Source organism: Cladophialophora yegresii (assembly GCF_000585515.1).
Source record: "Cladophialophora yegresii CBS 114405 chromosome Unknown aczIN-supercont1.2, whole genome shotgun sequence".
In the NCBI taxonomy this organism is placed as follows: Eukaryota; Fungi; Ascomycota; class Eurotiomycetes; order Chaetothyriales; family Herpotrichiellaceae; genus Cladophialophora; species Cladophialophora yegresii.
This window is the reverse complement of record NW_006913046.1, coordinates 4,233,041-4,254,776: the sequence shown is the minus strand read 5'-3', so window position 1 is coordinate 4,254,776 and position 21,736 is coordinate 4,233,041. Positions and strand designations below refer to the sequence as shown.

Sequence of the window (21,736 nt, the reverse complement as noted above, 5' to 3'; positions counted from 1 at the left end):
GAGCTGATGAGCTTCCTCAACCGAAGCGAACGGCTTGAGGTATTTCGGTGTCGAGAGACCGAAGGCCAGATAATGAGGTTACTCCGTCCGGGTCTTGAAATAGCTGGGAATTAACACAAGGCTGTCAACTGCATCCTGGGAATATCAATGACGCCCGTGCCTGCCCATCACATGCAACCAGCGGATCCTGCCACCGACTCGAGGCTCCTCACCGGGCAAGAGCTCATGTGCTCCGATCGACAAGAAGACGCAGCTCAAGTCGCGAAAATCGCCCATTGGACAGGTGGTGCTCGAAGCATTGGCATGAATGGGTCATGGCGGGTTGCTTCGGCACCCATTCGGAGAAGGCCATAATTACATGATTAGATAGGGCTCCAATTTCCATCGAGCCACGATGTTCGAGGGACTCGAATGATCTTATTTCATGTGCATTGTGTGACCTTGACGACACACCAACACCCATTGTACTACAGTAGACTGCACGAGCGGTGACACGGTGTCCATCTCCTAGCCGTCACTTTCTTATCTCTGACGCTCACCCCACTCTCACCGCTCACTCACTCATACATCAGGTCGAGTGCGGAAAGCGCCTCCGAGATGGTCACAGAGACACGACAAGGTCGCCTGGCGGGCAAGACCGCGGTCATTACCGGCGCAGCAGGCGGAATTGGTCTGGAGACCACGGTTCTCTTCGCCAAAGAGGGCGCTTCCGTGCTCATGGCCGACATTTCAGAACCAGCCCTGGAAAGGGCCTTGGCAAAGGTCAAGGAACTCGTGCCCAACCACCCGCGCTTAGAAACCATCAAATGCGACGTGTCGAAGGAGTCAGATGTCCAGGCGGCAATCGAGTCCCAAGACAAGCATGGAGGAATCGACATCATCTTCAACAACGCCGGTATTATGCATGCCAAGGACGATGATGCCATCAACACCCCCGAAGACATTTGGGACCTGACGCATAAGATCAATGTTAAGGGCGTGTGGTATGGAAGCAAGCATGCTGTACTGTCCATGCGAAGGAACAAGAAGACCAAAGGCTCTGTCATCAATGTGGCCAGCTTTGTGGCGTTGATGGGCGCCGCCACACCGCAATTGGCATATACGGCCTCGAAGGGTGCTGTCTTAGCGATGACGCGAGAACTAGCCATTGTGCATGCCAGAGAGAACATCAGGTTCAATTCGCTGTGTCCGGGCCCGTTGAATACTCCCTTGCTACAGGATTGGCTTGGCGATGATCTGCACAAGAGACACAGGCGCGAGGTCCACTTCCCCATGGGTCGATTTGGTGAAGCTATTGAGCAGGCGCAGGCAGTGCTCTTCTTGGCGAGTGATGAGAGCAGCTTCGTCAACGCAACCGAGTTCGTGGTTGATGGTGGCTTGAGCAAGGCCTATGTGACAAGCGAGGAACCGCCGGCTGCTGGGCCCTCGAACAATGTGCATTGGTGAGGGCCCGTGGGCATGCAAAGGGTGCGAGCGAGACTTTATGCGGAGAACACAGCAGGGTGAGGACTCGAGAGTGGATGTGATTGACTGGGACCAAGACGCTACTCGCATCGTTGTGGCGCTCAAGGGTAGACGACAGGTTTGACACGATTCTAAAATCATACATCGTCAATCATGGAGATCACATGTGACACCGTGTTCTACCGCTTCTGTCAGGCCGCAATTCCCTTGACCCGCACGACTGTTCACGAAAACCGAATGCCAATCCCTCTTCCAAATTCCCGACGCGACAACAAGGCCTCAGGGCATGAGCCAAAGCGACTCCAAGAAGAGATGTTCGATGCCGTCGCATGTTGCAGTGACACGAAGGAGAGTTCAAGATCGACCGGGTGTCGCTAAAGTCACTGAAATTGCCATGGTGGATAAACGCCTAGGAGAACTACAACGGGTTCTCGTCCTGTCACACTGATTGTGCAGCAGGTTGTTTCGGACCTTCGTCGGCATTGCCAGAAGCCACTGTGGTTAAGTCTTTGTCCAATTTGATCGCGGTGGGACTCAAATGGGGAGGTAGGGAAAAAGAGCGGTGTTTGACGTTGGCATTGGATTCGCAGAAGCTGCTGGGGTTCCGTCGCTGACGAGCTTTAGTAAACACTCTGAGAAGGAGCCTTGGGTGCCGGGAAAAAGGCTTGATGGTTGTGCAGCGGACTTGCTGAATTCTTCGCTCTTCCTGAGGTGACTGTCGGATGAGAGAAAATCCAAATTTTCTCACACAACCAGTGCTGTTAACACGTGTTGGACCACCAGCTCCTTCGATGGTCGCTCCATGCGCCTTCTCCATGTAGACCCTAGGCGGCAAACTATCATCCATCCACCGAGCAGAATATGCTGAGACACTAAGTGGTGACTGCCACCACACCATGCAGTTCCTATCCCGGCACTCCTCATCAAGGCGAAGGTTCCGCTTTACCTATCCTGCCCTGATAAACGGCGGTAGGCCTCGGGCTCATCTTGCACCTTTGGACCTGCGAGCACATCTGGGGTCAATAAGCTCATTACAGTGCTTCCATCCTCTTCAGCCGGCTCCATGATAATCTGGTCGTACTTGTTTATCATATCGGCAAAGATTTCGCCAGCATACTTTTCGCAGAGAAGCCTCGCGAACCCGTCACTGAGTAGAAAGTAGGGCCCTGCACGAATCACCTCTCCCAAGCGTAGGATGCAAGAGCGCCGTAGAAGGTCTCCGGGTCTGGTGTGCTCGAGGACGTACTCTAGTTGCGCCTCACTAAGGAACCTGCAGGTAATGCCATCGAGAGTCGCACGGATGCTGTCACCTAGAACGACTGCCTGCAACCGATCGGCCAGCACGTATAACCGGAGTCGCATATCCAGCGAGAGGCCTCCGGTCGTAGATGTATACAGGTAGTTGACGAATAGGTCAAACACGTCCGGATCTTCCTCAGGGAGTCGAATTGTTCTCTCTTCGCTCTCTCTGAAGCCGGGTGTGAGGGCAGTTTTTACAAAGCGTGAGGCAGAGGTCAAGAGTTGTTCATGAACAACCCAGCATCTCTCCGGTGAGAGTCCCACGACAACGGTGACCACTGCTGTTTTGTCAATGAGACTAACGCCTCTTGTTAGTATTACAACCTCACAAGGTGGTGGATACTTACTATGCTGGGGAATCAAAGTGTACAACTGCACTTTTGAAAGTACTCATGGGCGTTCGTTCTCTCAGCGTAGAAATCTTACTGTCCATTGGTGCAGCGTGCATGGGATCTTGCTTGCCAAGTCTGTCTTCTTCGTAGCTCCCGTTGTGCCCCAAGGCTCGGTCGTCCTCACTGTGCAGTGCCGTGTTACGCCAGGCAGGCTCACCGTAGCGCCGGCCTGGAAGGACAGCCATTCTGAGCTTTGTTCAATGGTGCCGAGGCTATATATCCGAGATCTCCGCCCTCGATGACAAGGTGGTAGCGTCGTTGAGCCTTCCACGAGATGGAGTTGGATGAAGCTCGCGTTCCGCGCATGAAGTGAGTGCCTACGGCGCGTCTGTCTCAGCAAAAATTCACTCTCCTCACAAAAATGATCCACGTGTGCTGCCTCTACATGGAGAGGGATCGAGCTAAGGGCGTAACCCCAAATTGTACAGTATGTGGAGTGTTAACGCTTCGGTGGTGATACACTGGCACTACTAGGGAGATATTTGTTCGCTGTCGCCACAGGACTGCGGTATTCCGTTCGCAATGCGCAAGACTTCGCTCCAACCTCCTGTCTCTGATGTGTGCTGGACTAGGACTTCACTCGATCTCCTCGACTAGTTTGGACAATCGCTGGACTGGACGTAGAGAAAGCTGAAAGGCATCTCCAGAGTTATTGTTTGGGTCAGAGGGCAACGTCGTGAGCCCTTCTCTTCAGGTTCTGGGTCGGAAATGCGTTAGGACTCGGGCGCCGTAACCAACGATCACCGTTGAATAGTCCCCATTTCAATAAGATCCTTTGCCCCATTTGAAAATAAACCTTGTGTATCCAGCTTCATTTTGCCGCTGGCCCCTTCGAAACTGACCCACATGAAGCCCTCTAAAGTCATCAGCCTCCGCGTTGAGGCGAATGGATAATAAACTGCTTGGCTGATTGACCGGCCGAGCCTTGACAGCAGTGACCGTGAAGAGGGTGTTTCCGAGTCCGGCATTTCTTCATCGTCCGTCATAAATTCTGGATATTCCATCTGCGTCACAAACTTCTGATCCATCTGAAAGTGGTAGGGGGCGATCAAGTATTCTTTCGGCCGTAGAAAAGGTATAGGCCGGCGCACTTGCACCGCCATCTTGACCATCCCATCCACAGAGACCAGATCAATGGACTTGATGATCCGTAATGACCGCATGATGATAAGCCAGCCGATGGCTGAGAAGACAATGATGCCACAACGGTGCGCGGTCGGCACGATCCAGTGCAGACCAGTATCGCCTTCCCATGCCCACAGATTTGCATACGCGAGAAAGCCCGCAATCGTCACAGCGCTGCCACCCATGAGCCATGAAGCCACATATATCCCAAAGTGCGACGGTGGCCTGTAGATGGCTGTTTGCCCAGAGTCATACAGCTTATGGGCGCACCACTGCTTCCTGGCGAGCTCAGGAGGAAGATCGCTCAGCCGCGATCCTGTTGCATCGAGTGCGGGTATGCTGGATCTCTGGGCTTTGAGGGACTGCGGAGGTACTTGAGGTTTATGCAAACTCGTCTTTGATACGGGTGGTTGAGGAACGGTATTGGTTTGCTTGAAACTGCTCCGGGCAGTTGCAGCCGCAGAGCTCGCGCATCGACGGGGTAGGCATGATCGGGCAGCTCGCAGTCGGAGCAGAGGTCGGACGGAATATGAGACGGCAGCCATGACCTGGGTATCGCGCGTTGACAGGAGCAAGACAACCTTCTAGAAAGAATGAAGAGAGGCAGAAATACGACCACTACACTCCGGATTCATCGCCATCTGCAACGTACCAATATATAAAAAACAACGAAGAAGTCTTAGTATCGCATTGCTTCGGATTGCGGAAATCACCTGCGTCGAATGCAGGACAAAAGTTCACGGTCACAAGGCTCCACTAGTCACGTCCGCTTGGAGAAGGTTGAGCGACAGCCGAGACCGAAAGCCTCATGTGCCTCCCTGACTGCCCCTGAAAGCCTCCGGCTCCCACTCATGCTAGTCCAGCTGCTCTCCAGAGATTCTCCGCTCTAGTACCCTTCTCTCCTGTTCATTTGTTGTACACACCCGTACGCTTGTCTCTGGTCAATCTCACCTCTGTTTGCCATGAGGGACGTGAAATCCGCTTCCCAGTCCCAAGTTAGTCCTCACACCATCAAGGCCGCCTTGGTCCGTCACCGGAGGCGGAAGGACGATCAACATGGTTTCCGAGGAGACTCTTACGTGTGCCCTGAAGTTCCGGGGCGGTGGAAAGCCATGGTGGTTGAGTACCTAGGTAGCCTGCGCGACGGACAGCCTTTAAAGATGCAAGCCTCTATCCTCAGGATTTCTCGTGGTCTCAATACCAGCACCCTCTTGAATTGCTTCGAGAAGTTTTGGAGACAAGCTCTGGCCGTTGCTTTCTTCGACCACGCCGAGTAGCTTCTGAAAGAAATCTTGCCGCAGTACCTTCATCAGGATGTCTTCTTTATCAATCATGTTTGATGAAGCGTAGAGGAGGACTCCCCCGACGGGTTCATCCCCGTTGTTTTGAGTCATAAACTGGGTTTCGATTTGAGGCAGTGACGATGTCGTTACAGCACTCCAGTCGTATGGCGCGATCCTGGCAATGAAGTCAAACAGCCTCGCCTGGGATATTGTGACAAGTTGTATGCCCTTCTTCGTCTTCAAATCTCGCTTGGACTTCCGCAATGACGTCCATTCATATAGAATCACATACACCTCAGGATCGTGAAACACCCTCCGCCACAACAGACCCTGACCTTGTGCCTCGGCGAAGCTGCGGCCGGCCGAGAGTACAGTTGTGCTGTTAGGACTGTCAACCGACAGCAGAGCTTCAATGACCTCCAATGAGCGCTCCGCCACTTCAGTGCTTTCTGAAGACAGCCATGTCGTGAATTGACATTGAACGAGACTTGAACTGGCCGCGACGAACGATGCTCCGCTCGGCGAGTCTGCAGCTTTGCGAAGATAGGCCAAGCAGAGCAATTGTATTGGAACCGAGGGCGAGGTCAGGGCCCCTTCGAGTTTCTCTGGCGAGATGGTTTTCTTGAGCTCGTCGAAGGGTAGCAGTGAAATGACGCGCTCCAGGAGCCGGGTAAGTGGCCGTGGGTCTTGTTGAAGTGTCTGTAATAGATTCTCACCAGTACGCAGAACTTTCCACAGTAGGTCCTTTGGTGAGTTGAAAGTAAGATTCCTGTCTGCTCGCCTCAAAAGTTCTTCATCTAGTGGCGAGCCCTGTGTCCCGACAGCGGCAAGGTGCGCGAAGACGTCAGGGAATAGTTTGTCTGTATCATCAACCAGGGCATCCATCTTGGGGGCTTGACTTCAGGTGCTCTGTGACAATAACATTCTTAGGGGACATTGTAGAATTTAAACCGAGACGGAATGAAGACGAGCGTTACGAATGTTGTGGCAGCCTTGCATTCAACCCTTGCTGCCCTGTCCTGTCTTACCCCACGAAACGAGAGTCAACTTCCCTGAAGTTCATCATCTCCAACTCACAAGGCTCCGCATCAGTGGTCGTGAAACTGGTTTCATCTCTGATTCCACCACGTCGACATCCCTTCTCTCTCCTCTACCTTGACCGTCACAATGGCGGAACCTTCCAGCAACCCTCTCATATCGTCGAAACCCTCTGAAAGCGGCCTCACCGTGTCTCTGCACCCTCTCGCCCTGCTCACAGTCTCCGATCAAGTTACCAGACATTCAGTACGGAAACAAGAAGGGCCAGTTGCTGGCGCACTTCTAGGCCAGCAGAGAGGCAGAGAAATCACAGTAGAACATGCCTTCCCCGCCTCGTTGGTCAAAGGACCGGATGGTCGATGGCTGTTTAACTACGAGTGGATGGGGACGAGGATACAGCAATGTGAGTTTCATTGGGACTCTCGCTACCAGCCCTTGTCTCTGACGCGTACCAGATAAGGACGTCCACAAAGCACCGGCGCTCGAGTTCGTAGGCTGGTTTGCCCTCTGCCCATCTGACGGCCCTCTGCCTGAATTCGTCCCTCTCCAGAAACAGGCCATCAACTTCTACAGCGACAATGCGATCCTGCTCGCCTTGCACCCCGAAGCTATTGCGGGCCAGGCCCCGACAGGCGGCAAATTACCCATCACCGTCTACGAGAGCGTCGTCGATGCCGAACCAAAAGATGAAGGCTCAATGCAAGTGGACGGCCACGAGACATCCGTCATCAAGTTTCGCCCACTACCCTACTCGATCGACACGGACGAGACGGAGATGATTGCGATAGACTACATAGCCAAAGGAGCCGGTAGTGCAGCGGCCATCGACGACACACCCATAGTGGTCCAGCCAACAGAGGCCCCTCCGGCGGACAAGAAGGGCAAGAAGCGCGCAGACCCAAGTCCCGAGGCGGCGGAGACGAAGCCGACCAACGGCGTCGAGGAACCACTCAAGACACTGACAGCGGAAGAAGAAGACCAGATCGCCGGGATAACGACCCGGCTCAACAGCGTCAAGATGCTGCAGTCCCGCCTCGCTCTCCTCCAAACATTCGTGCAGTCCCTCCCCCCATCATACCTCACAAGCCCGCCCTCGCCCTCCTCGGAATCCGCCTTCCCCGACCCAGCTCACCTCCCTCACCTGCGCAACATCCAAGCCCTCCTTACGCGGCTCGCCCTGCTCACGCCCGCTAGAGACGGCTCGTCCGCCTCTGCCAAAAACGCACTCGCATCCGCCTCCCTCTCGCAATCCAATGACGTCTCCCTCGCCTACATTCTCTCCCTGCTCGGCCAAGACATCCAATCGCTCAGTGAATTGGGCCGCAAGTTCTCCACAGTGGAATCCAACAAAAGCGGCACAAAAGGCAAGCACTCACAGCAGCCAGGCCCCGGCGCAAAAGGCGCTGCAGGCGTAGGAGGCGGATTGGGCAGTGCCGGCGGTGGCTTCTCGGGCTTGGGTAACGGTGATGGAGGGTTTGGCGGGGCTGGGTCCCAGGATCTGAATACCGTCGGGCCCCTTGTGTAGGGAGTCGCAGGCCTGGCCAGACGGCTGGACGGATGGACAGCAAGCGACAAGTCACCGAGGGCGGATTTGGTCAGTATGACATCGAAAGCAGAGACAACGAGGCCAGCTCAAGTGAAATTGGAAAACCGACTACCAACATGAGGGTCCAGTCACGCGGAAAGTCAGCTGTCGCGAAGAGCCACCTCTCCACCCTGCAGGCTTCAGTCGCCCAAAATCTCTCCAGAAGACATGCCCCTCTGCTCTGGGGACAGGGCTGGCTTCTTCATCATCGATCCTTCTGTCCACTTGTATTAGTGACGGATTATCGCTGCCATCAGCCAGCCTGCGTGGACCACGGTGTTGCAGAGGCGTCACAACACTTGACCAATATCAATTCCGGAGCAGGAGCATGAGCCCAAGCACGAAGACCAGCTTAGAGCAGGCGAGATGAAAAGTGACTACGCATGACGAATACATGGGAGCGGACTCTCTTTGCGCTGTAGCATTGGCATAGCGACGGCGTTGAGAGAAATACGGAGTATGACAGGCACGGTGGAAAATGGCCGGGTGCGCGATGTCGGATAACGGACAGGGAAATGGAGAATGAAGAAACCATATTACAATCCGGGAAAGACCATGAAAGTGCGCTTCTCTGCTACAGTAACGCTTAGGTACGCTCATCCCAATGAGTAAATTGCGGAATGAAATGTAGACGACCTATCTTCACCGAGCCTTGAGAACAGAAAGAGCCATATGTTCAGTTAGAGGATCAGTCGAGGGCATGTATGTCGTTATTGCACGTATTTCTACCCTGAGGGACAAAGCCCAAGTATATCTCGGAAGACGATCCCTATTCTCGTCCTCAAGCACCAAGCTTTCAGTATGTTCTCACGTGTGTATGCCTCTGCAATTGAGCTGACGCAAGTTCATTCCACCACGTAAAGTCAGATAACCACCCATGATAGTGACATGAAAATCATTCCCCAGGAGGGAGTGCAAGGCAAAAGGCCCCTCAAGGTTTGCTATTTAGCATTAGACAAAGGTCGTGAAAATACAGCCCGGAACATTTCGTGAAAAGGTGGTCGGGTGGTGGTTGCTTTTGTTGGGTATGTTTCCTCCTCGAAAAGGAGGGAGCGATGGTAAAACTCCTGAGCCCATGTCCTGAACGCCTACGCTGCTGGTGTCGTAAAGAGTGTAAGTGTGAAGGACGAAAGTATACTGCATGAATCTGACCAGAAGAGGGTGTAAGCTTGGCCCAAAAGTTTAAGTGACCAGAACATCAGCCGGTCGTTGTCTCCTGTGGAAAAGATTCGGGATCCTGAACTTCTTCTTGGGGGGCTCCTGGGCCGCCGTTTGATTTGAAGACTCGTACGGATAGGGTGTTTTGGGAGCGTTGGTCGACGGCATTGCAGGTACCGGAGGTGTTGAGCCCGTCGAGAAACTCTTCCCCTCAGCGGTCATGCTCTTCTTCTTGCGGATACTCTTCATTAGCCTGCTAATGTGAGGCTGTTTCTGGTCTTCGAGAGTGGACGACTCAGGTGGAGGAGGAGGTAAACTTTTGTTCAGATCTGGAGCCGAAAATCTGAGCGGGCGCGACTGCTCCATGGATTTGGCACTGCCTCTTTGCGAACTTGACTCTCCATCGGTGATGAGTCGTAGAGTCTTTTTGATGGCTTCTGCTTCGCCTGAGTGCTTGTGTGCTTCGAGCGACCGTACACCGGTCGAAGTTGTCCGGCTATTTGTCATATTATTTGAGTCATTGCGAAGGTTACTACCGGGTTTCTTGGCACCCGTAATGGATTTTCGTGCGGCGTCTGAGAAGCGTCGAGCCGTTTCACCCGGCGTCATGCCCGCACTCGTCAGAGGCGTGGAATAGTCGGTTGCGCTGATGGTATCGCGATGTGAGGCCTCTGAGGGTGTCGTCGAGTCACCTTGTGCGTCGAGGAATTGGTGTGTCACACTGGCTGTAGTCTCGATGTTCTGTACCGGGTCCGGTTTCTGCTCTTGTTTTCCGATACTTGGCTGTGCTATCTTCGTTCCTTCTTGAATCTGGGTCGCGATGTATTTGAGGGGATCATCCGACATGTCGTCCGAATGTGGCACATTTGCCAATACCAGAGCGCAAATGCGCTTCAGCTCTCCCTCTTCTTGTGCGCTGAGTTCCTGCCGGCTGATGATGGGTGAGTTCGGAATGAAATGCGGGTCATCATCGTCTCCTCGGTACTTTTTGGGGATTAGAGACTGGCAACAAGTTAGCTTAGACCACAGTGCGCAACCGCGATAACAGTCATACCACAGTGTTCGTCTGCATTGGAAGTTTGGTGTTCATGGTGTGTGTAGAGCCTGTGTTTGAATAGATTGGATCGTTGAAGCAGCAGTCAAAATGTGAGCAAGGCAATTTGTCGAGGCGCTAGACAGACGCATGTGAGGTTCAGGTGAACCTCTTCCACAACATGTCGCAGCTTGAAGTGAATTTTCAACCTGTACTGTTCTCCGGGGAAACGGTTGTTCTATCGTCTTCCGGAAGGTCGCTTGATTTGCAACAGAAAATCTCCGTGAATGGTAGCACCAGGGTAGACACCTGATGTATCGAGCCGAAAAGGCAGTCAAGTAAAGTGCAACAAGAATCACGCCAACGCGAAAGGGAAGAGACAGTGACACCGCGAAGATTGTGCTCTTAGTATTATGCTAGTCGATGTAGCCATTACGATCAGCGGCGTGCTGGCAGTAGTCAGCGTGAGGTTTCAGCTTCAAGCTGACCTCTTGAAGGCCGTGTCTGTGAGTGGGCCACTGGACATAACTCAGCAAGGGTCCCAGGGCCAGCCACCCTGCCATCCACGCGATGGCTTGTCTGACCAGTGGGATGTGAGGTTAGCATCTGGCCTATCTGATCCCAAAGCCGGCACCAAGGACTGTGAAGGAACATAAGCGAGGATGCAACTTCGGGTGATGCAAAAAAGGCGTGAAGTCTAGAGCGCAGACAAAGGCAATGATTGGCGGCGCAAATTGACTGAGATTGGAAACAGAGAGAAAGAGGGAAAGAGCCATCGAGGACAAGTCGAAGCGAGACCAGTGCGAGCAAGGGCCACCTAGCTAGGCTGCGAGGCTAAAGGGGCAGGACCCCAGGAACAAGCGGGAAACAAGCACAGGGCCTGCGAATCACAACAATGCACCTACGGAGTGGCTCCTTGGCGCCTGTCGACCTCATTTAGGTCCGCCCTGGTCCGCCTGTGTCCGAATACACGGCAACGACATACCCGCCGCTCGTCCAACCTGCACCCAGTAGGTCTGTGACAGGCCCCGAGGTCGTCACTCATCGCATGCCGAGTGTGAAATCCTCTCCAAGCTGGTGCCATGATGGTACGACCTCGTTAGACCCGTTTTATCCGTGCATGATTACTCCGTACTGAGGTACACTAGGATGCGCGAGTGTGAGAGTTTACAGGTAGTCGATGATTCGACGTGAACGCTGACCACCCTGGAGGCTGCCTACATCCTCCTTGGCCTGGTTCAGCCCTCCCACAATTCTCCGGACCTTCTTTGTGGTTATGATATGATGCGATATCATCCCAAAGGATTGGTTAGGTGCCGGTCGCATCGTGTTGATTACTGCACCAGGTTTCCCATGCTCGAACTCTCAACTCCGCTTGCGCCATGCAGGTTATTTAGAGTAAAATCTCCGAACCTTGATGAGTCCAGCTGAGAGTCTAGATCCGCTGTTAAAAGTCCAAGTCCAGCTGAACACCTCTTACCCTGCGGTCAATATCGTGTGCCATCAAAGTTGCATCTCCTATGCGTCCTGATTAGTGACTTGACCCTCAGCTACCTGAACAGACCTTTGATCAGGTCGCCATTGTCAGCAATCGTCTTTGTCAGATTCGACCTCCTGCCGCGGCTATCAATGCGCCGAGTAGTAAGATATCTGCCCGAAAATGGACGCTCTCGAACGAGTCATTGCTATCAACGGGTGAGTCTTGCCACCGGCACATGTTTCCCGGTCGAGTCGATTGCGAAGGACATCCTTCCGAGCATGGACTTCGGACTCGAATTACTCTTCCCATTCGAGATTGAGCCCGGGACCGATCGCTGAATTACCGCAATACTCTGTCGCTCTGCGCAAGGATGCCATATGGCTCGTGCATGTGTATGTTTGCATTGCTCGCATGGCGCACCTGTAATTATCAGTCGAAGCCTCTGAGCGCCCGAACAATGAGTTGAACCATTCCGCCAGACAGGCGCGACTGTTCTGGAAAGACTGTCGACAATTGTGAGCCTATTCCATGAATTTGCGGTTAGTGATAGCGATTGAGTCATCACCAAGACAACACCAGTGATTCCGCCATGGATTTCTTTTAACGGCCTGCAACACCAGAGAGTTCCGTTTGGCCATCTGCAAAAGTTCTGGATGGCATCGACCCGGTCTGTTACCTTGTTAGGCCCTCCCACCTGAGCGTGAGCACTGAAGCTACTGATATCGAACATATACATCTTGATATCAAACCGATGCGAGATACTAGTTCCGTTTTCTTCGGAACCTTGTTCTCGGCGTACTAAAGTCCTAGAACCGCAGTTATCATCGCGATGGTCGTTGATACAGATAGCTGAAGATTGACCATGCGGTATGACTTGCCGTTGGTAGTCCTTTGTTAAACATACGCGGTATAGATGCGCTGGGAACACTATCCCGTTCTGACCACAGACTGTGGTACCAGGCAGGATCCGAGCTGTCAGAAGCCTCGAAGGCCCAATCCTATGATGATTGCGTCTGAAGAAAAATGGATCGCTTGATGCATTTCTCTCCTGAGCCCTGCTGTCATAAAGGCTGACGGCCAGAACGGAGTGAGCGGTCGACTCCCGGCATGTTAGCTAGGCATAAAGTCGCATTGACTTTGTCTCATGGTACGAAGCTGTGGAGGATCCCATCGTGATCAGGGCCTGAGTAACAAGCCTAGACTTTGTATAGACTGGAAAGCTCCCTTGGATACGAGGAAACGCCCGATATCCCGCAAGGCTCGACGCCGCATGAAGGAAATCAAGTGGAATGTTCAAGCATTCCGGAAGCAACGAGGAGTAGTTGAGTGCATCTGCCATGCCAAAGGTTGAGATCCACAAGGTTCATGGCTCAGCCTTGTTGCGGAGACGAGGCTGAGTTCCCCGCGGAATCCCACCACAATAATTTTGGTCGCCCGTCGTTGTTTGATTCAGTCGCAACCAGCAGGCCGTCTCCTGCTCAATTCAAAGGGATCAAACCCAGTCCATGGACAATGGGCGACATCTCGGAACAGGGTAGTCCAGACACTCTGGAAGCCCAACTTGTTGCGCTCAATAGCAGCTCCACCAACATCCGCATCGAGGCTCTGCGCAAACTGCAGCACGCTATTCAAGCCGATGGTATGGTAACTGGATCGCGGCCTACGAGTAATATCTGACTGTTTGTACAGGTGACAACATCTCGGCAGACCCCACGATCATCTTGCCTGCCCTGCTTGCGACCTATCCTCGATACCCAGATCGAAAGTCTCGCCGTGCGGTGCAGTCATGCCTTCGAGCATATCTCACAACTTCGTCGTCTGCCAGTGTTGTCTACTCTGCGACTACGAAATTCTTGGGCCAAGAAAGTCAAAAGGCGGCTATCGCACCTGGAAATGCGTTTGTCTTGCTTGAATGGTGCTGCCTTATTCAGCAGGAAATCCGACACCACGAAAAGTCGTTTGAACAGTTCTTCGGCAAGTTATGTATTGCCGCAGCCCGTCTGCTGGACAAGTGCGAGGACAAGGTGGTGCGTGGTGGAGTACAAGACTCGGCTTTGACCGTCGCCAGACGAGGTTTGCGCGATGTATTCAGAACGGAACGTGGTGACAAGGCGCTGCAGCTGGCCCTCCAGGACGTTGCGAGCTCCGGTGATGCGAATGCCAGCCACGGGCCGTACCTGGGCGTCATTGCCGGCGTCAGCGCCCGTATCCCGGAGAGAAAACAGCAGCTTCTGAGTGCCAAGAAGCACGTCCTTGATTTCTACCTCAAGGTCATCGTCGGCTCCAAGACTGCAGTGCCATTTCATGAGTCAATGGGCTTGAATGATTTCTTCCTCGATTTTGTCACTGCACAAGATGTGGGCGAGGTCGTGATACCTGCGATCGAGAAGTCGATCTTAAGGTCACCTGAGGCGATCTTACAGGGAACCGTGGAAGCACTGTCCCAATGTCTACCCACGAGTGTTGATATTTCAGGGGTCGTCAGTGCAAAACTGGTAAAACCGCTGTTATCAGCCATGAACTCTACCAATGCAATTATCCGTGATGGGGCAGGTAGAGCACTTTCCGCGCTTGTTGGCAGAGGTGGATCAGCAGACTCTTTACAAAAGATTGCGGGAGAACTCGGAGCGGCAATCAAGACTTCGAAGGCAGGAAGTTTTGAACTGCGCGGCATTCTTGCTGATGTCCTACTAAAGATGACTCCAGAATCCAAGACATCGGCAATCATTGCGCAGGCTATCATCCCTGCTGGTTCCAAGGAAGCTAACGAGGGAGCTCTGAGACGAGAGCTGGCTGCACTTGCTCCTCACCTGCGACTTCTTGTTGCCTCGGAGGGTCTTGACAAGTCTCTCTCAGAACCAGTGCTGAAGGGCTGTGCCGACAAAAGACTTCCTTTTCGCAAACTGTGGGTTTTGTGTCTTGCAACTGTGCTCAAGCACCTCAGCAGTGTTCCCATTCAACAATCATCGCAGGATTTTGTTAAGGCAGCTTTAAAAGTTCTGAAAGAGGCCCATGACGAAGTTGCGTCTAATCCACTACCAGCCACACAGAATGCCTACGTTGCCGCAGGATTCGGTCTTCCCGGACTGCTTGATGCACCGATCCTGTCGACAGAGGGGTATAAATCCAATTCTCACGATGAACTCCGGAACCAGTCTCTTGCTATTCAGCCCAGGCTATCTTTCATACTCAATCCCAAGGTCTATGCCCGGCTAACAGCAGGGGAGGATTGCCATTGGGCGCTCTACGCGTTGACAAACCTGGCCGGTAGTCTTGAACGAGCATCAAAGGACGCGAAAACAGCATGGGCCACCGCCGTGTTACACCTGATGCTTACTCCGGAGATCGATTCTACAGTCCGAAAAGAGACTGGAGTCGCATTGTCGCATGCCTATACGGAGCATCCTGCCTCGGTAGGCGAAAGCATAGTCCTTGGTATCTGGGATGTGCTTCGGAGCCGCGCAAAGGAGCTTGGCGACGAGACCGAATGCTCCTTGAGTGATAATCGTATGCTGCAAGCTGTGAAATGCATCAGCCACTCGAAGGACGAGCTCGGATCCGTCCCTCCGGAAACAGCATCCGAGATTCTAAAGAACCAGGCAACCTCGACCATAGCACTGTTACGCCGCGAGTTGATTGCTAACGCCGACTGGGTCTCGACCTGCCTCGCTACCGGCGTTGATCCCGGGGAACTTGCAGCAGAGCGGCAGGGACCGCTTTTCAAGGAGATCTTAGCACAATTCGAGCCTGGCAAAATGACACCATTGAATATCTTCGAAGTTGCAGCTTGCAATGCTGCGGCTACTTTGGCATTCGTGGCGCCAGAGACGTCAACACCGGCATTGATTCACCAGTTTCAGAGTGACTTGGACTCTGCCCAGCTAAATGGTGTAGGCCCAACTGAGGCCCTGATCGCTCGCGCCCCTGAAGGCACCCTCGTCATAGACGTTCTCGGTTCGCAAACCAATGGTATACTAGAGAACAAGAACCAGAAAGATTACGACACCCTGAAGTGGGAGGAAGAAATGCGTGCGCAGTTGGCAAGGAAGAAAGGAGCTCCTCAGAAGAAGTTGACCCCAGACCAGCAAGCAAAGGTCGATGCTCAGCTTGCACAGGAAAAGGAAACCCGAGCAAGAGTCAAATTTTTGTCGAGCAAGCTAAGAAGGGGTGCAAAATTCATTGAAGGTCTCGCTCGAGGTCCGCCAACCGACCCAGGAAGTTGGATGTCTCCAGCTATTACTGCCTTGACCCGAGCACTTGAAGAGGGTGCAGCACTCGTCGTCGATGATGAGATTGTCTCATCCTATCTGGCTTGTTCTGAAAAGATTTCGGATCGGCTTGGTACCATGCGTCCCTTTGTCGGCGTTGCCACTTTGAGGTCCCAAGGGAAGGCAACCATTCCGGAACATCTATCTGTGGAGCCTTTGGCGGAGCTCGGGACAAGAGTACTGTACAGACTTCGATTCGCTGCTGAGCAACGGCCTTTCGATACCGCAACTACCGCCTACGCTCTTCCTCTCATCTTCTCTGTCCTGGAAAACGGCAGAATTGGAGAAGTGACTGCGGACGACGCGGATGCCCAGGTCCTCCTCGCCCTTGAGTTCTTGTCCTTTCAGATGGGATCAGCTGCAGACGAGCACCTTCCAAGAGCTCAGATCTTACGCCATCTCATCGGTGCCATGCAAAGATATACTCAACACTATCGGATCATTAGAGATTGCTTCTCTGAACTCTGTCGCTCGATATCGGACAATATTTCTGCCGAAGAGAGGAATATCCTCCTTTCAGCCTTGGTTGTTCCCGAGTCGACCGTTCGGTCTGCGGTCTTGCAGTCAATTCACTCAGATACTGACCTATCCGAGATTGACCATTCGGTTCATCTGTGGATCGCCTGTCAAGATGAGGAAGACGAAAATGCCGACGTTGCGCTAGCCATCTGGGATGAGGAGGAGTTTACCGTGACTGACGAACTGGTCGAGAGCATACCCGAATTTCTCTTTTCCGCTGCACGATCGACAAGGACGGCTGCAGCCAAGGCACTCGCTCAAGCACTCCTCCAGATACCTTCAAAGACCGAGACAACATTGGCATCTCTTCAAGAGTCTTACCGTACCGAGAGTCAACCACCTGTTCCAAAGCGGAACAAATTTGGCATTGTCCAGAAAGGAGATTTGATCGATCAATGGGAGAAGCGGAGTGGCCTCGCTCTCGCCTTCAAGGAGCTGTCTTCAGTTCTCAAGGCGGATGCTCTGGTACCCTTTATGAATTTCCTTGTCACAGACGGGGCCCTCTCGGATCGAAATGCTACTGTGCGCTCAGAAATGGTCGCTGCTGGCACAGCCATCGTGGCAGCTCGAGGGCAGGACTGTCTTGAACCTCTAATGAGTTTGTTTGAATGGGTCTTGCAAGGTCCAGATAAAGGGACTCAAGAAGCGGATTGGGTTAACGAAGCGGTGATTGTTCTGTATGGATCTCTAGCGAGACATCTGCCAGACGGCGACAAGCGAACCGGCAACGTTATCCAAAAGCTATTGGACACGTTGAGTACGCCATCTGAGTCTGTCCAGTTTGCTGTGGCGAATTGCCTGCCTCCTCTGGTCCGTCCAGCCAGCGTTGAGGCTGGGCCTTACATCACCGCACTTCTCGATCAACTGTTTCAAGGCAAGAAGTATGCCGCTCGCCGAGGTGCAGCATACGGTCTGGCCGGCGTCGTCAAGGGCAAGGGCGTTGCAGCTCTGCGGCAAAACAGGGTGATGACGGCATTACGGAGCGCGACCGAAGATAAAAAGAGTCCAGAGAAGCGGCAAGGCGCAATGATGGCTTACGAGCTACTGTCAGCGCTCCTCGGGCGGACCTTTGAGCCCTACGTGATCGAAGTGCTTCCACAGTTACTGACCTGCTTCGGTGACCCTATTGCGTCTGTCCGTGAGGCTTGCTTGGACACAGCGAAGACATGTTTTGCAAGCCTGAGCTCCTTTGGCGTCTCTCAAGTGTTGCCTCAATTGCTTGAGGGACTAGACGAGACGCAGTGGAGAAGCAAGAAAGGAGCTTGTGATCTCTTGGGCGCCATGGCTTACCTTGACCCTCAGCAGCTGGCCACAAGTCTGCCAGAAATCATCCCACCACTGACGGCGGTGCTTACGGACAGTCACAAGGAAGTCCGAGCCGCTGCCAACAGCAGTCTCAAGAGATTTGGCGAGGTCATTACGAACCCGGAAGTCAAGAGCCTCGTTGACGTCTTACTAAAAGCTCTAAGTGATCCAACCAAATATACCGAAGAGGCGTTGGATGGATTGATCAAAGTCAACTTCATCCATTATCTCGACGCCCCATCACTGGCACTCGTTGTCAAGATCCTGGAGCGCGGCCTCAACGATCGCTCCGCCACCAAGCGAAAAGCTGCCCAGATCATTGGCAGTCTGGCACATCTGACAGAAAAGCGAGACATCGTCACTCATCTACCCATCCTCGTCACAGGGCTGCGGGCCGCGTCCATCGATCCGGTGCCCGCGACACGCGCGACTGGCTCTAAAGCACTCGGCAGCTTGGTGGAAAAACTGGGTGAAGACGCATTCCCAGACCTGATACCGAGCTTGATGGCCTCGCTCCGCACAGACACCGGCGCAAGCGACCGTCTTGGTTCTGCCCAAGCCCTCAGCGAAGTCCTTGCTGGGCTTGGAACCGGTCGCCTGGAGGAAACTCTACCATCTATTTTGCAAAATGTGGCCAGCCCCAGAGCAACCGTCAGAGAAGGATTCATGACTCTGTTCATCTTCTTGCCGGCCTGTTTCGGGAACAGCTTTGCCAATTACCTTGCACAAATCATCCCCTCGATCCTCAGCGGTTTGGCCGACGACGTCGAGGCCATCCGTGAAACTGCTCTTCGAGCAGGAAGATTGCTTGTCAAGAATTTTGCAACTAAGGCCATCGACCTGCTCCTACCTGAATTGCAACGCGGTCTAGCTGATGATAGCTACCGCATTCGTTTGAGTTCGGTCGAACTCGTCGGTGATCTCCTGTTCAACCTCACCGGTATCAGTGCTCAAGCAGAAGCTGAAGAAGAAGGCGAGCACGCAACACAAGCAGGCCAATCCCTCCTCGAAGTCTTGGGCGAAGAGAGACGCAACAAGGTCCTGTCCTCCCTGTATATTTGTCGTTGCGACACTTCTGGACAAGTCCGAGCGGCTGCCATTGCGGTTTGGAAGGCGCTTGTTGCAACCCCCAGAACTCTCCGCGAATTGGTGCCGACACTTTCTCAAATGATCATCGCACGCCTTGCATCCTCGAACATGGAGCACAAGGTTATTGCTGCCAATGCTCTCGGTGATGTTATTCGCAAAGCTGGGGACGGCATCTTTGCCACTTTGCTGCCATCGCTTGAGGAGGGCCTGCAAACCTCAACCGACTCAGACAAGCGGCAGGGCATTTGTATCGCTCTCAGGGAGATTGTCAATGCTGCTTCACCGGATTCTCTGGAAGACCATGAGAAGCAATTGATTTCCATCGTCCGCGTGGCGCTCACAGATTCTGACCCCGAAGTCCGTGAAGCAGCCGCAGAATCCTTCGACTCACTGCAACAGACATTCGGCAAGAGAGCAGTCGACCAGGTGTTACCACATCTGCTCAATCTGTTGCGCAGCGAAACCGAAGCCGAAAATGCCTTGTCAGCGTTGCTTACCCTGCTCACAGAGGCAACAAGAGCGAATGTTATCCTGCCGAACCTCATACCGACACTACTCACGAACCCAATCACCGGTTTCAATGCTCGAGCCCTTGCGTCTTTGGCTAAAGTCGGAGGGCCAAGCATGGCTCGCAGGCTACCAACAGTTCTGAACAGTCTGGCGGACAACATCGTCATGTGCAAGGACGATGAACTCCGAGGCGAGCTGAAGGAGGCCTTCAGCGCGGCTTTGTCGTCTGTCGATGAGTTCGACGGCCTCAACACCGCCATGAGCGTCATGCTAGCAATGATCAAACACGACGACCATAGAAGACGAGCACTGGCAGCAAATCACCTGGCCACCTTCTTTGCCAACCCTGTTGTGGACTATTCTCGCTACAACCAGGACCTCATCCGCGTCCTTCTCATTTCGTTTGGCGACCGCGATCACGAAGTCGTCAAAGCGGCCTGGTCTGCGCTGAGCCAATTGCAGTCGCATCTACGCAAAGAAGAAATGGAATCACTTGTTTCCTCGACCCGTCAAGTCCTTCAACAAGCCGGCACGGCAGGATCAGTCCTACCGGGCTTTGCTCTGCCCAAGGGTATCCTCCCCGTCCTTCAAATATTCCTGCAGGGCTTGATGAACGGCACGACCGAGCAACGAGTCCAATCCACCATGGGCATATCCGACATCGTCGAGCGCTCCAGCCAGGATGCCTTGAAACCGTTTGTCACGCAGATCACTGGTCCGCTCATCCGTGTTGTGGGCGAGCGATCCATGGACGTCAAATGCGCGATCCTCTCCACTTTGAACCTCTTGCTTGAGAAGATTCCTACTTTCCTGCGGCCCTTCCTGCCACAACTACAACGCACCTTCACCAAGTCCATTGCCGACCCGACGAGCGATCTCCTGCGCACTCGCGCAACAAAGGCTCTCAGTACATTGATCACGCTCACACCGCGCGTCGATCCTCTGATCGCCGAACTCGTCACGGGCGCGAAAACACCAGACGGCGGTGTCCGCAACGCAATGCTCAAAGCTCTCCAGGAAGTCGTCAGCAAAGTCGGATCAAACATGTCGGACGCCTCCCGCGAGTCGATCCTCGGCTTGATGGATACGCTCCAACACGATACACAGGATGATACCATGATGTTCACCAATGCCAAACTTCTCGGCGCGATGATCAAGGTCCTTCCAGCAGAGAAGGCCAGCGGACTGATCAGGACCCGGGTTCTCGTCCAACCGAGCACCAACGCCTCCATTCTCGCAGTGAACGCCGTGCTACTGGAAAACGCGTCAACTCTCACCGAAGATCCATCCTACGCGGAAGACACGCGCCACGTCTTAACGGCAGGCCTTGCCGGCAAGGGCGGTACATTCATCCAACAAAACGCGGTCCTCGCGGTCGGGAAATACATCCTCTCGCTCCCCTCGACGGTGTTCAACAGCACATCAGACGTTGAGAAGGAATGTGTACCGCTGTTTGAGGCCTTCGCCGCGGTCCTTCCTCCCGGAGGAGACATTGACTCGCGCCGCCTCGCACTGGTCGTCATGCGCACCATCTTCCGGCACCACGGGGGCTCATTCCGCTCGAGTCCCACCCTGCTAGGCATTCTCGTGCCGCCCGTCTTCGCCAGTATTCGTGACGTCGTCATCCCTGTAAAACTCGCCGCGGAAGCGGCCTTTCTCGAACTGTTCAACGTCGTCGACGAAGAGAGCGCCATCTTCGACCAATACATGCAGTCCGAGAGTGGGGGGAAGAAACTCGGCGCCGGGCCGAGCAGAGCGATGAGCGACTATTTCAAGCGCGTGGCCTTGAGGCTGGGCGCGCAGGCGCGCGAGAGGAGAGAGGCCGAAGGAGGTGTCAAGGGAGGGCTAGGACTGAGTGGTGACGAGGAGGAGGATGAGCGGGAAGTGTGGAGTGTCGGGCGCGTGGACCTGACCTCGGACGAGGCAAAGGTCGAGGAATAGTATTCGGCCTTGAGCAAGGCGTATGCTTGGTTCGCCATGGATGGGCGTTGACAGAGAGGTTGGGTGCAGACGAGCAGTAGCGCAGGAGCATGAGCAGTAGCCAGAAGGACAAGAGATCAAGGGCAAAAAACTTCCACCACCTGGATCGATACCGCACGACGAAATAGAACAGTATAATGTATGTCACGAAGATAAATAAAAGCCATTGATTCCACCTACCCGGATGCAGATGTACTATTAGTAACAT

At 53.6% G+C, this 21,736-nt stretch overlaps 7 protein-coding genes across 7 annotated transcripts; 3 read left to right on the top strand and 4 right to left on the bottom strand.

Moving 5' to 3' along the window:
- Positions 1-597: 597 nt before the first annotated feature.
- Positions 598-1,446, top strand: A1O7_03447 (glucose 1-dehydrogenase; the record flags this gene model as incomplete). Its single annotated transcript, XM_007757467.1, has 1 exon — positions 598-1,446. One exon carries the CDS (start codon positions 598-600, stop codon positions 1,444-1,446), a length of 849 nt encoding a protein of 282 aa, XP_007755657.1.
- Positions 1,447-2,406: 960 nt separating this feature from the next.
- A1O7_03446 (uncharacterized protein) lies at positions 2,407-3,340 on the bottom strand (the record flags this gene model as incomplete). The annotated part of the gene is made up of 2 exons (XM_007757466.1): positions 2,407-3,061; positions 3,111-3,340. The coding sequence occupies 2 exons, from the start codon at positions 3,338-3,340 to the stop codon at positions 2,407-2,409; spliced, it is 885 nt and encodes a 294-aa protein (XP_007755656.1).
- Positions 3,341-3,895: 555 nt separating this feature from the next.
- A1O7_03445 (uncharacterized protein) lies at positions 3,896-4,825 on the bottom strand (the record flags this gene model as incomplete). Its single annotated transcript, XM_007757465.1, has 1 exon — positions 3,896-4,825. One exon carries the CDS (start codon positions 4,823-4,825, stop codon positions 3,896-3,898), a length of 930 nt encoding a protein of 309 aa, XP_007755655.1.
- Positions 4,826-5,434: 609 nt separating this feature from the next.
- Positions 5,435-6,448, bottom strand: A1O7_03444 (uncharacterized protein; the record flags this gene model as incomplete). The annotated part of the gene is made up of 1 exon (XM_007757464.1): positions 5,435-6,448. The coding sequence occupies one exon, from the start codon at positions 6,446-6,448 to the stop codon at positions 5,435-5,437; it is 1,014 nt and encodes a 337-aa protein (XP_007755654.1).
- Positions 6,449-6,730: 282 nt separating this feature from the next.
- A1O7_03443 (uncharacterized protein) lies at positions 6,731-8,126 on the top strand (the record flags this gene model as incomplete). The annotated part of the gene is made up of 2 exons (XM_007757463.1): positions 6,731-7,004; positions 7,057-8,126. 2 exons carry the CDS (start codon positions 6,731-6,733, stop codon positions 8,124-8,126), a joined length of 1,344 nt encoding a protein of 447 aa, XP_007755653.1.
- Positions 8,127-9,368: 1,242 nt separating this feature from the next.
- Positions 9,369-10,434, bottom strand: A1O7_03442 (uncharacterized protein; the record flags this gene model as incomplete). The annotated part of the gene is made up of 2 exons (XM_007757462.1): positions 9,369-10,346; positions 10,399-10,434. The coding sequence occupies 2 exons, from the start codon at positions 10,432-10,434 to the stop codon at positions 9,369-9,371; spliced, it is 1,014 nt and encodes a 337-aa protein (XP_007755652.1).
- Positions 10,435-13,369: 2,935 nt separating this feature from the next.
- A1O7_03441 (uncharacterized protein) lies at positions 13,370-21,489 on the top strand (the record flags this gene model as incomplete). Its single annotated transcript, XM_007757461.1, has 2 exons — positions 13,370-13,496; positions 13,547-21,489. 2 exons carry the CDS (start codon positions 13,370-13,372, stop codon positions 21,487-21,489), a joined length of 8,070 nt encoding a protein of 2,689 aa, XP_007755651.1.
- Between the last annotated feature and the right edge of the window lie 247 nt (positions 21,490-21,736).